Raw genomic sequence first — 14,636 nt, forward strand, 5'->3', positions numbered from 1 at the left:
TTCAGTAGATTATTTTTGCTGTTAAGAGGGACTGGACACCAACCCCTGGATGTTGATAATCTGGATTAAAGTCTTTTCGTAATCTGGCGTCCTGTGGGAGATTGGAGGACATCTGGCTGTAGATCTCATCCATCTCTATCTGACCACTGCCTGCTGGTCTGAGATGGGCAAAGCAACATTCTCAACATTTTGAGATATATTTAGACTCAACGTCTCCTGTTTTCTGAAAAGCTTTTCTTTTAATGCAGTCTACTCTCTCTTATTTGAAATAAAACAGCATTTTATTTGATATACATATTACCTGTTTATTTCAGTCAGTCACCTGAGCCGTGAATTGATGCAGGCACATGAAAATGAAGTCGTGACATGCTGATAAACTTGGCTAATGGCATACAATTACACACACAATCCCTTAATTAGCGACTATCCTAATCTGTAACATCCAAGGCTGCAGTAATAATAATATTTTAGCTCTCTGATTTGAACGCTCTGTTTTAAGGGGCGTGTCTGCTGTGAGACTTCAGCGTAAACGCCCACTGCTGTGATTGGCTGACATCTTTGCATATGAAATAGCTAAGCATTACTCTCTCGAAAACCGTAACATGTTTTTACTATTACAGCTCTCAAAGTTAACTAATCTTGAAAAGCATTACATTTAGATGCAAACGCGATATAAGAGATTTGTTGAATAAAATGGGAGTTTTGTTTGATTGACAGCTCCAGCGATTGTAAAGGGAGCGTTCTTTGATCGCTTTCTTTATATAATTTAATCACTGTTTAAATAACAGATTACGTGAAGTTGACTGTTTAGTCACTGTTTTGATTTACTGACACATAGACGAACATCTGACTGTACATGAATCATTAATATCAGATCAGGCATTAGAATTAACACAGTTACTGACATGTTGTTGCATTACTGTTGAGTCCATATCGTAAAAGTTTGATTTACCAAAGAATCCACAGTGAAATGTACCGAATACAAATAAATAAAGCTCAACTGAAACATTCACATTGGTGAAAATAAATATCCATATTCCCATGCCAGTGGGCGGGGCTAACGTTGCAATGATGAAGTAGGCGTTGATTTCTTCTGCGGAGGCGGAGTTTCACTTATCTATGACAGGCACATTCCAGGATCAGTCGTTTGCTGGGTCTGGTGTCAATAAAAGCTTTTATTGGACTAACAAGGAAGATTTCAGTTCTGAAACTTACAGGATATTCTTATAGTACTGTAACCTCTTATATATATTAAAAGCTCAAGGAAAAGTTGATTTCTAAAATCATGACCCCTTTAAAACACATGCAGATAATAACTTTTGTGATGATGAAGAACTGCAATGTCACGTGAGCGTGGCCACGATATAGATAAATCAAAATGATAATATATGATAATCAAAACCAAACAGATGTTTTAGTTTTTGGCAGAGTATCCGAGGCTCGAGCTGTACAACGTCTTCTGTAAAGGGGGCGGGGAGCAGCAGCTCATTTGCATTTAAAGACACATGCACGAAAACAGCATGTGCACTCAAAAATGCGCATTTACAACATGGTCTGTGGGGTATTTCAAACTGTTTCTCTTTGATTCTCTGATTTCTAATAATACATTTTAATCTGCTTTTGTTTTAAGATCTAAATATATATATAAAAAAGATTTTAAGTTTTTTTGTTTGTTTGCTTCTTTTGAACTTTTAGGTGACTGTGTGGTTCCTGAACGGCTCCTGAAGTCATTCACCCAATCCTAAATCCTCACCATGGAGCCCAACAAAGTGCAGTCTGAAGGAGGGCTCAATGTCACTCTGACTATCAGGCTCCTCATGCACGGCAAGGTAAAAGAACAACATGCACCTAATCTAAGATTTCCATATACAGAATTTACTGCACCATGTTAATACGTCTACCAGTGATAAAGAGCAGATTGTAGACACAGTATGTTTTGTAAGAAAATGAAAATGCCTTAAAAGAAAGTAAATCTAACAATAATCTGATTGGTTTTACATATTTATATGTTATGCTCCCCTTAGTTTGGCTCCACAATAATTGGAGTGTACATTTGCAATTACCAAACACATTGTCTTTTTATCTCGTAGGAGGTTGGCAGCATCATAGGCAAGGTAAATTACTACATTCAGCCACCAAGCCAATACCTGAAAACTCTTGAGTTTGTATCAGTCAGTTTTTAAATTAATATATGGATTTTTAACATGTATTTAGATCTGTACAACAGTCTGTGTTTTTATCAAAGCTGTATTCTTTTCAGAAAGGGGAAACTGTGAAGAAGATGCGCGAGGAAGTAAGTAACGTTTGCAATTAATTTTATGTGCTGTGGTCAGTGCAACATGGTTATTAAAACACAACACAAACTGTTTCTACAGAGTAGCGCACGCATAAATATTTCAGAGGGGAACTGCCCAGAGAGGATAGTGACCATCACAGGACCCACAGACGCCATATTCAAGGCCTTCGCCATGATCGCATACAAGTTTGAAGAAGTATCAGTATCATTTTTGAATTAAAATATTATATATGCACAATTAAAACCCCAAAATGAGTCAATAAAAACTGTAAAAGTAATGGTAGCTGGTGTTTTGGTTGTGCCCAGGATATCATTAACTCTATGAGCAACAGCCAGGCTACAAGTAAGCCTCCAGTGACCTTGCGTTTGGTGGTGCCGGCCAGTCAGTGTGGCTCTCTAATCGGGAAGGGGGGCTCCAAGATCAAGGAGATGAGGGAGGTATGTTTAAACCTATAACTTTTTTATAATCCACATATTTTATAAAGCGCATCAGTTAGTGCTGTCAAAATTAGCACGTTAACGCATGCGATTATTTTTTTTTTTCAGTTAAACACGTTACAAATATTTAACGCAATTAACACAGCATCCGTTTTCCATCATAATTTGGCTAGCGTTACATTATATGATCACGCTCTTATTCACGCAAATGCTTTTAAACCATTACGCGCTGTCTGTGAATGTCATGTCATGTGACACACACACGACTCGTGTGCACAGAAAGACACGCGGCAGTATCGAGTTCTCTTTCGCGCTCGAACAAACAATAACACACAGAATTATGCCAAAATGCCTGTTTTGTCAAGTATCCTCATAAGAGCAGTCTTAAATGAGTCAAATAACGTCTTTAATGAACTTAAAGAGTTGTGAGAAAATGAGATTCACGTCATGTTCGGCAGCGGCAGCTCTTAAAGTGACAGCAGCCTAATAAACCAGTTGCTGTGATGTCTGTCATTAATGTTCATCAAAGAACAAAGATAACAGAGAAAATTGTAGCTTTAATAAGGATTAATCTGTATTTAATTTATAATTGAAGATGTCAAAGATTGTTTTAAGTTCACTTAAATTAAAAGTTGTTATTTTTTAAAGCCTAATAAATGTTGAAATTGATAACTTTCAGTTATACTGTAATGTTGATAATGTCTATAATTAATGATTAAAAAAATAGAGACATCAGTAGCAGTATTAGTATCAGTGATACTGGCTTTCATTCATAAAAAGATGCCAATTCCGCAAATAACTGCAATTTCAGGGTTCAAACAGAGATGGCGACAAAGAGGTAAAACTTACGAACTGCAGCTTTAATTAGGAGAGTAACTGTAAAATTGTTACAATATAAAAATATTAAAAACTGTAAAATTACAGAAATAAATGTGATTAATTCGTTTTTTTTTTTTTATCGATTGACAGCACTAATTACAATGCATATAGTATCCAAACAATGCCATTATTTCTTCAACAACTACAACTGCAGAATTAAAAATTTTATCAACCTGCCTTAGATATACAGGAACAAGTATGGTAGTGCTGTGTGTAAGGGTCTCTGTCCTGTCTGACTGTGCTGAGCTTTCCTCCAGTCTACAGGTGCTCAGGTGCAAGTGGCTGGAGACATGCTGCCCAATTCCACTGAGCGGGCGGTCACGATCTCAGGTGCTCCAGAAGCCATCATCCAGTGTGTGAAGCAGATCTGTGTGGTCATGCTGGAGGTAAGGACAAGACAAATTACAGGAATAGTTCATTCCAAACACAAAAGAAGATATTTTGAAGAATGTTTCAGCTGTTTTTCTCAATGGGGTACAAAACTTTCAAGCTACAAGTTAATATTATATTACATATTTGCATGTTCACTGTTTTTTCCTGATGACGATAGTAATAATGTTTATTATTATTAGTAGTAGTAGTAGATTTAAATCTACTAATAAAAATAAAGACATATTTCACTGCCGTAAATTACAATTGTACTGTAAAATAATAAATTAATATTTGATAGTTATAATCAGCTGCATGCTTCATGTAGTGCATTAATTAAATTGCAGTCTTTGATTTGATAATCGCACCAAGCTATATTGTGCAGCCTCATTTATTTATCTTAATTTTACCTTTGATATAATTAATTATTAGCGTTTCATCAACTCACGGACCCTCTGCAGTTCCCCCGTGAACCCCCTGATCTGTTACACTTCTATTAAAGTCTACCTTCACTTTTACTTTTTCTCAATCTTTTCCATCTTTATTTGACTTCCCCTGATCCTTGCCAGTCCCCACCCAAAGGTGCTACAATTCCCTACAGGCCGAAGCCTGCCACTGCACCGGTCATTTTCTCTGGGGGTCAGGTAAGAGCAGACACCCTGACCTCTCCAGCCACAGCCAACCTCAGCCTGTTACTGCAGCATCAGCCTCTGCCTGTGAGTATGGTCAGGATATACACTATTACCAACATTGACACAGCAGATCTAAACATACAGTAGTACTAGTAAATAAAATCAACTGTGAGCTAGGGCTGCTCGATTATGACAAAAATCATTGAAAATCATTGAAATCACGATTATTGGTGGGTGATATGATCAAAGTCTGAGTAATTTTAAATGCCAGTGAAATTTCACAATTATCGATACTTCAGCAAAAACTAATACTAGGTTAAATAATGTAAGTAAAAGTCCTCAAAACAGTTACTGAAGACAAGTAAACAGTCAGCAATGCAATAAGAACAAAGAAAGTAATTACAAACAAAAAATACAACAGATCGAAAATACAAATTAAATAAATAGTGCTTTAGATTTTTCAGGAAGATGTACAGTAGTATTCAGATAAGTAATAGACAACAGAAATTGAATAAAGTAATCAAATGTACTGTATACATTAAATATTGACTAATCCTTATTAAAACTACAGTTTATTCATTCAAGAGCAGTGAGTGATTTTATCTTTGTCTTTTGTTGTTTGATTAACATTAATTACTGCAGCAGGTTTATTAGGCTGCTGCATTTTAAGAGCTGCACGGATCCATTATACTGTTACACACGCCTGTGTTGCCAAGTCCGTGGTTTTCCTGTGGAATTGTGCTACTTTAATACTGTTGCCGCAGGTTGTTTTTCATGTCCTCGGGTTGAAGAGACCTCAAATAACATTATACTTAGCCCTTGGAATGCAAATTTTACCAGGGAACTCCGTCAAAAATGTGGATTTCACCCCTCGGAACGTGATTTTTACTGGGCTAGTTTTGGCTAGTTTTGAGTACCAATTGACCATTCGCAAAGACCCGCCCCCTTTAGTTACTGTTGCTACGTCCGACAAGCCATGCCGATCTTTCGCCACACACGTTGTCACGCAGTGAGATATTACTTATAATATGATATTACTTTTAATATGAAACAAAGTTTTAATTTTCAAATTTTGTCATTTTTAAAGAAATGTAAACAATAAATACTGTTTTATGGCTCTTTAATGTGTCGTGACAGATCGCTGTAGCGCCTTAGCTCAAGTGGCTCATGAACCGATCATCTCTTCCTACTAGTTCATTTATAGCATCAAATAAACATGAATGAACATTAGAAGGAATGTTGTTTCAATCGCGGAAAGATGTCAGTACACACCATTTTTCAAGTTCAAGTCCATATACGTTAATCTACTAACTCCCCTGACTGCTTTGTCGGACAAAATGGCGGATTCAGCGTTATGATTGGTTAGATCGCCATCAAACTCTTGGCGAAGGGTCAATTGGGCGGGTTTTGTTGTGAAAACCTGGTAACCCAGACACACGCGCTCTTTCTCAGTGTTTACATTGTGTACCGCTGTGAAGGAAAGGAAAGTGCGCGGGACAATAATCGTTTCACGTTGATTATCTTGTTTTCATAATCGTTGGAAGCCAAAATTGAAAAATTAATTACGATGAATCGCACAGTCCTACTGTGAGCCACTTGCTTAGATGAATAACTCATTATACCTAAAGTCTTATCATGCTAACTCATTCCAAGTTGTAGTATATTTATATGGGGCGACATTTATTTATATAGCGCTTTATACAAAACAGATCATTTCAAAGCAGCTTCACGTTAATTAACAAGAAAATAACAGGGTTAATGTTGTAAAATTAATCAATTATGAAACAAATTCAAGCTGTAAAACATTCACCCTTCTGTGCACAAAATGGAAGGAACTTAGGTTTAGAATTTAGTGCAAAAATTAAGACTTTATGATGACTTTATATTTCCATTGCAAAGACTTCTGTGTACAAAATGTCATGAAATTCTACATTTTGTGTCACATAGTTCATTCAGTCCATGAAATTAATTGCCCCATGCATGTGTTCCACAATATTTAATTATGGTTAAACATATAATTAACAAAAGTGATATAATGTATGAAGATTCTCTTTCTTTTCCATCTTAGACCTACACCATTCAGGGACAGTATGCCATTCCACACCCAGACGTGAGTAAAATGTACCTTCTTATCCTTCATCCCTCTTTAGAGCATAGCGTTCTTGTTACTTTTGCTTTTTCATGACCTGCTTTATTAAAATTCATACAATTGATAGGTCTATTTCTATGTGTTTTCAGTAGAAGTCGTATGTGAGCTTTCTCACAGCTCCCCCTTGTTAGTGTTTGTAGGACTCCTTTATTTAATGATAACTTCTTAGGTGTACTACTGACCCTCCTCCCTCCCCCAGCAGTTGACAAAGCTCCATCAGCTGGCTATGCAGCAAACCCCCTTTACCTCCCTCGGACAGACCACCCCCGCTTTCCCTGGTACGTACCCGACCCTCCCGCCACACACCCTTCACTATATACCTGTAGGTCTTTCATTCACTTTCTTGTCTTTCACTCTTTTCCCCCTGGATGGGCAACTTGACAAACCATCATATACTTTTTCATTGCATTTAAGAGTTAAATTTACTGAAAGGTACACTATGTAAGTTTTTTGGTATGGTATGGTCTTTTTTTGACCTGGGAAGACTTACTGATATAAAATTATAATTAAACTTTATTTGGAGTATTTCTTTATTGCACAATGCACATTTCTTAATATTACGCATAAAATGTGTTTTAATATCACTATTAATAAGGATTGTATGATATTTGTATAATATCAGTCTTTAAATGCAAGATATTTAAAGTGTATCTAAAGTATACTTCCACTTTAACACAATCAAATATACTTCAGTATATCTTTAGTTGGATCTCAGCACTACTTCTGCACAATTAAAGTGCATTAAGAACAAAATTAGTTGTTCCAGTCTAGTACAATTGCAAGTATTGTATTTTTAATTAAGTACATAAATATGTAAATGTATTTGTAGTATATTTAGCATGAAATAAATGTATTTCAAATACATTTTAGTATTTTTTTCCCACTAGGGAAGCCTATTAAAAGTGTTTATATTTTAGACCTGTCTGGATGGTTTTTGTGAGTAATTGCATCCATAAATCACTCGCCCGTGCTTGTCTCGTCATATCTGTAAATAGAAAAAAGTTCCTCTGGCTACTGTGACGCGAAGACTTTAAATACATAAAGACGTTGCACTCATATTACTTTTGAACGGGAGAAAGTGCAACACGCAATATGGCGGAATAAATCCCGCCTTCTAAATAAAAGAGCCAATCACAGATTGGTAAAGTCATCGCATCACTGCAGCTGCTGTTGGAAGCTCCTATTGCTATAGAAACATTCAGCCTTCTGAGACACTTTTTAAGCATTTTTAACTTTATTTGAGCATAATGAGACAGTTGTCAGATTTCATTGGTGATTTCAAATATGAAATTTAATTGGCTTGGTGAACAGCTTTGGAGAATAAGGCGATAGGAGTTGTACAGAGCTCGTAATAAAACAAGAATCAACATTGGCTTGGCTTTTCGGAGATGGCGAGAACTGAGGAAGTTGAAATGTTGTAAAAGAGACATGGAGATGGTGTTTTTATTACAGGTGAGTAAGGTATTTTATTGAACAGATTTGTCGCTCTCTAACAAACTTTAATTGTAAAACAATAGTTACAGAAAACTGTGAACAGACACTAAAAAGAAAAATCCATGAAATTTACAGTAAAAAAAAAAGGCAGAACCAACATTTTAGGTTTTACAGGTTGAACTTAAATTTGCAGTTAAAAAAAACATATTTCATTAATTGATATAATATTAATATACTAAGTGAAGTACTAAAATCTCTTCTGTACCTTTATAATTCACTGACAACCACCAAAAACGCACATGTAGTAATGAGAAGGCCATGTAGAATCAAAACTCATCACAAGTAACTGAGGTAAATACTGTAAATAGAAGGTGCACCCAGTGTCATGCACACAAATACAAAACAGCATCATGGTAAAACACATAACACTAAAATAATGCAATAAATATTAATTTAACAACATAAGGTATAACATAAAAGCCTGATGTACATAAGAACTGATAAGAACAAATGATCATATTTCAATGAAATATGTAAAGTGTCACTCAGGCAATTGAATGTCAATGAATGTTTTTTCACTGTAAATTATAAGAGGACTTGTTCTTTTTGACTTCCAAAAACAGTAAATCTAACATATTCTTGCACTGATCTGCTGAACTTCATTACGCAGCACTCTGTATGTTAGGATGACAAAAAGCTTTAAAAGTTACTAACAGCGCTCGTCAATGTCAAAATGATTAAGATGGCCAATCAAATCAAAGAAGGTGGGGTTTTTGTTCTCTTTCGACTTGTGCACAGTACTCACACAGACAAATGTGTCAATCTATCGCTTAATGCCATTATGGAGACTCTATTCTTTCTGGTGTAATCACAAAACAAAATTCACACAAACAATATACAATCACTGATGAACATCTTTGATTTTAATGATTAAAAAAAAACGATACGAGGGCGGATTAGAACCCGGAAACTTTGACACGGTTAACAAAAATTCTACCACCAGACCACTAGAGAATTTGAATTTTAATAGCAGATCTACAGCACACAGCATAAATGAGTACACCCCCTCTGAAACTTCTGAAAGTCAGCAATTACTCAATTACTTAGAAGACATGTTAGGGTTCTTTAGAGATATAATGTTCCAGCAAGTCTGCTTAGTCAATTACCAAAGAAGCATGTCAAAATTATTCAGGAATAAAAATATTTTCTGGTGCAAGTTTAGGGCAATGTTTGATCAATAGGTAAGTATGTTGAACCAAAACATTTAAAGAGAAGTTAATTCTTGACAATTAAAAGTGTTATATAGCCCACTGAATAATTCTCAGACTTAATGCTGACAACAATAGAACCACTTGGGAGAGAACTGTCAGAAGACTTATTTCTTAGCACAAAAGAGGACAGTGGTACAAGAGGATTACTAAATCATTGTTTTAAGTGTGAAAATATAGCAACACAGAAATTAAAAAACAATGGACTTGTGACAAGGCCCCTGAAATAACCAGGCCTTCATTTTAAGCTTTCATTTAGTGATGAGGGATTTTTTTGCTAGACAAAGAGCAGGAGAAATACCAAGCGAGTGTCTCAGAGCCAGCAAAAGCTATGAAAAGAGTGACTGTTTATCTCACAGAGTAAGATGCAGCCTGCAGAAATGACATGCATGGTTGTTGTTCTCACTGGAACTACCTACTGTAGCCAAAGCACAATAAAGTCACTTAGCCATTTCCAAAGCCCATATTTACAAAATATAGATTCTGGGAATCAATACTCTGGTCTCATGAGACCAAATCAATCATTTTGGATCTAACAGCATTCAAAATGTTCTGGTGTTGCTAGAGGAGGAGTACAGTGAGTGCCTGGTTCCCACAGTAAAGTTCAGTGGTAGTAAAGCTCTTATATAGGGATGAATGAGAGCTGAAGGTGTGAGGGAGTTGTGCTTTATCAGTGCTGTCATGAATTCACACACCACTGTGTAATTTAATACACAAACTTGAAACAGAAGATGTTACCCTTTCCTCATTCCCTGTATTGTTGGGCATTTTTTCAACATGACAATGAGGATATGCATTCTCCCAAGGAGAAAAACCTTCTGTGGACATGTATTGCTCTCAATCTTACCTGTGGGGGATTCTGTAGAGCCGAGTTGAGCAACACTCCCCATTAAAGATCAGGGCATTTAAGGAGCTCATCATCCAGGAGTTAAACAGGACAGATGTGACAATTTGTCATGAACTTGTACACTCCGTGCCAAGAAGGGTCAGAGCAGTATATTTAAAATTATGGAGGGTATACTAAGTACTGGAATATTATACATTTGTTGAATTAAATCTAGGGTGTACTCATTTCTGCAATCCTTAATTTAAACAAAATTGGCTAATTTATTAATTTTATGGCTATTAATGACATATTTCTCAGTTTTCATTATGTATATGTTTAATATATATATATATATATATATATATATATATATATATATATATATATATACTGTATAGAAATTCCTCTTAACCAATTAACAGGTTTTAATCAGTGAGTACGGATTTAACATGGTTAATGTTGCATAAAAATGTTCTCTGTGTTTCTCAGTTCTCCCACTCTCTTTCTGTTTCTAGGTGTGGATGCCAGTTCACAGGCCAGTACTCATGAACTCACCATTCCAAATGATGTGAGCATTATTCTTCATCTTCAGGACCCCTTCAACTGTATCAAAGAGGAATGTAAGGATGATTTTAATCTGTCTGTTTTATGTTTTCAGCTAATAGGCTGTATAATCGGACGTCAGGGCACCAAAATTAATGAAATCCGTCAGATGTCTGGGGCTCAGATCAAAATTGCTAATGCCATGGAGGGGTCATCAGACCGTCAGATCACCATTACAGGAACACCTGCCAACATCAGCCTGGCACAGTATCTCATAAATGCCAGGTGAGTTTCAAAGCAAGCAATAAAAACAGATGAACATATTTTTCATTTCTTAATTAGAAAGGAAATATATTGTCCGCACACTGAAGTTACAGATCCTTACGTTACATTTATTTATGAACAGCACATGTTTCGACCGATCAGGTCTTCATCAGGCACATAATTTCTTAATTAAAATTCATTTTAATACTTTTAAGAAAAAAAACACTAATATGCAGACCCTCATGACTGTGTGTCAATGTCAAAACTATCAAATAATTTAACCTTTTTATGACAAGGCAAGGTTAGTTCAACTTCAGACTGTAAAATGTCATTCCCAAAAAACATAAAAATATTTTTTTATATGAAATATATATTTAAAATTTATTTTTGTAAATAATGATTAAGATTGTACACTCACATGAATTAAGATATAAGGCAAATATTCACCACCGTTCAAAAGTTTGAGGTCTTAAGTCTTGCATTTTATAAATTAAACAGCTTGTAGACATACTTTATAACTAGATAAAATTGAAATAACTCATTAAACATGAAAGTATTATGCAATTATTTACGACAAGCGGTTCTTTAAAATTGAGTCAAGAACCCTAAATGTCACGAACTATGGCTGTAGTAAATGCACAATAAAGGAGAATTAAACACAAACATGTTTATTAACACTTAAGAATACACAGGAGATCACAGGAGTAATAAACATAGATACACAACCACATAAACATCAACAACGCTGAACCATGAACAGAAAGAACTGAGGGAAATGAACAGAACCAGAAACAGGTGCGCAACTTAATCAGAAACCATGGAAACCAACTAGTGACAAGAACTCATGAAAACAGTGACAGGGAACAATGAAAACGAAAATGAACATGACCGTGACAACAGAACCTCATTAAACCTCGCTCACATACTGTTGTTACTCTCTGCAGGTTCAGAGATGTGGCAGCCATGTGGACGGACCCTTCAACCATGACAACCTCCTGAAGTCACATTATGCTCCGTTTATCTAAGACGTTCTGGTCTTGAACTGTTTTTTGGGCCAGTTTTCTAAAAACCTGGGAATTTATATGGTTCCTCAGGATTTTTGAATTGCATTTAGTGTAATTCAGACATTTCAATTAATTAATTCCAGAAAAAACTAAAACAAATCTTCACCCGAAAGGAGCCTATTTTTATTGTCTACACTGAAGATCCTTATTGTCTTCAATCTAAACTATTCTAATAAGCAACATGTATTTAGGTAATTTTGGAACTGTGTTTGTGTACAGAAATATGATGCTTTGTCTTATTAATTAGATATAGTTTAGAGTTTTAGCACTGAAACTTAGCATGCTGAATGTCTAGCAGTTGTTATTGCTCTTATTTATTTAAATGAACTGCTTTCTCAATATTTTACGGTATGTTAAAAATTTATTCAAGTTATCATACATGTAATGTGAGCAATAAATTGTATTAAAATATGCTTTATTTAACTTTCATAAGTGGCAAAGCAGGCGTAAATGTTGTGATTTTAGAAAAAGAGAACAATTAATTTTAGTTATGAAACAAAACTGTGTTTTAGGGTGACACCAGTGTAAATTCATTATGGCTTATAATTTATAAGACTACATACAGTGTGTGATATCCAATGATTTTGTGGTAACATTTTACAATAAAGTTTCATTTGTTAACATTAGTTATTAGTTTACATGAACTAACAATGAACAATACTTCTACAGCATTTATTAATCTTATTTAATGTTAATCTCAACATTTACTAATACATTATTAAAATCAAAAGTTGTATCTGTTAACATTAGTTAATGCACTGTGAACTAACGTCAACATTTTTAATGAGTAGCATTAACAAATGTTAATAAATGCGGTATATGCTATAGGGTGTTGCTAGGCAGTTGCTAGGGTATCCTGAGTGGTTGCTAGGGTGTTGCTAGGCAGTTGCTAAGGTGTTCTGGGTGGTTGCTAGGCAGTTGCTAGGGTATTCTGGGTGGTTGCTAGGGTGTTGCCAGGTGGTTGCTATAGTAAACTGGGTGGCTGCTAGGGTGTTGCTAGGCAGTCGCTAAGGTGTTCTGGGTGGTTGCTAGGGTGTTGCCAGGTGGTTGTTATTGGTAAACTGGGTGGTTGCTAGAGTGTTGCTAGGCAGTTGCTAAGGTGTTCTGGGTGGTTGCTAAGGTGTTCAGGGTGGTTGCTAGGGTATTCTGGGTGGTTGCTATGGTGTTGCTAGGCAGTTGGTAGTTGTCAGGTGGTTACTATGGAGTTTTTATAGAGTTCTTAGCATGTTCTTAGCCTGATTTAACACTTAGCTAATCACTATTAGCATGTAGCTATTCAATGCTAGCATATGTTGAGAGTCCTGTTTGCTAGCATGAGTCAAAAGAGCCAACCCCCGTGTCTATATGATGTTCTGGTGCAGAGATATAGGTCTTGTTATACGGTTGCTAGGACACTCTGTTTGGTTGCTAGGGATTGGCTTGGCAACTGCCAATGATGATACTCCAAAGGCAATATGAATGATATAAACCAACCCCGATGCTTCTATGACATTCAGATTTGAAGACAACCCTCTATGGATTTGGGTTGCTAGGGTGCTTGACAATGGTTGCTAGGGCTTAGCTATGAAGTGTTGAAGGTGATTCATGATCGGAAGTCCTCTCTCGGAAATATGACTCGTTCCTCTATAATCCGCTTGATTTGACGCCTCATTCATGGGTCTATGACAGATAGCGCAGGACGAGTTACGCGCCAAACTTTTGTCCAGAAGATAATAATAAGTATGCAAGAGAACAATAGTGACGACCGCTAACAAGGACACCTTAAAAATAAAGTGTAACTGAATAAATTGCTCATTGTTAGTCAATGCATTAACTAATGTTAACAAATGAGACTTTATTGTCAAGTTTTACCAATTTATTTTTTCTTCTGGACCTGAAATAACTGTCTATTCACCATTTGTACAATTACAAACCAGCTGAGCTCGTCATGTGTGGTTTAATGATTTTTGAGCCTTTCGAAAAAACTGATTGTTTGACATTTTAGCTCAACTTTATTGATGTTGACTGTGCTTCAAGTAATTGTAATAGTATATGAAGCAATGTACTGTTTACATCTTTATTTAATGCTGTGCCGTGCGCTGCAATAATGTGAATAATTGAAAGTGTTACAGTGTTAGTCCAGACGTAGTTAATAAACATTAACTAAATCATCAGTGGACCATCGTCAAGAATCAACACTTTTTAGCAATGCAGTTGTGATTATACAGTAAGGGAGCCAGTTACAGAAGTTGATTTGAATGTAATGATGTCTTTTTAACAGGTCATTTGCTTGTCAAATGTACAGATGAAACAACAGCCTACATTATATAGACCGATCAGCCATAACATTACGACCACTGACAGGTGAAGTGAATAACACTGATCATCTCTTCATCACGGCACCTGTTAGTGGGTGGATATATTAGGCAAGTGAACATTTTGTCCTCAAAGTTGATGTGTTAGAAGCAGGAAAAATGGGCAAGCGTAAGGATTTG

General features: G+C 35.9%; 1 protein-coding gene and 1 long non-coding RNA gene across 2 annotated transcripts in view; both read left to right on the plus strand.

The window, feature by feature from the left end:
- Positions 1–14,636, plus strand: part of LOC127513925 (uncharacterized) — a 757,994-nt gene that overhangs the window by 661,619 nt on the left and 81,739 nt on the right. The gene's annotated exons all lie outside the window — the stretch shown is intronic.
- Positions 1,718–12,668, plus strand: LOC127513924 (poly(rC)-binding protein 3). The gene is made up of 12 exons (XM_051896144.1): positions 1,718–1,829; positions 2,091–2,114; positions 2,261–2,293; positions 2,376–2,492; positions 2,603–2,734; positions 3,871–3,999; positions 4,552–4,698; positions 6,683–6,724; positions 6,966–7,041; positions 10,807–10,859; positions 10,950–11,119; positions 12,043–12,668. Exons 1-12 carry the CDS (start codon positions 1,755–1,757, stop codon positions 12,095–12,097), a joined length of 1,053 nt encoding a protein of 350 aa, XP_051752104.1. The 5' UTR covers positions 1,718–1,754; the 3' UTR covers positions 12,098–12,668.

This window comes from Ctenopharyngodon idella, chromosome 6, assembly GCF_019924925.1.
Source record: "Ctenopharyngodon idella isolate HZGC_01 chromosome 6, HZGC01, whole genome shotgun sequence".
NCBI lineage: Eukaryota > Metazoa > Chordata > Actinopteri > Cypriniformes > Xenocyprididae > Ctenopharyngodon > Ctenopharyngodon idella.

Excerpts from the sequence above, each read along its gene's own strand:
- LOC127513924 (XM_051896144.1), top strand. The coding sequence starts at position 1,755 with ATGGAGCCCAACAAAGTGCAGTCTGAAGGAGGGCTCAATGTCACTCTG. Across the intron at positions 2,493-2,602 it reads TCGCATACAAGTTTGAAGAA|GATATCATTAACTCTATGAG; the intron begins GTATCAGTATCA and ends GGTTGTGCCCAG. Across the intron at positions 4,000-4,551 it reads TCTGTGTGGTCATGCTGGAG|TCCCCACCCAAAGGTGCTAC; the intron begins GTAAGGACAAGA and ends GATCCTTGCCAG.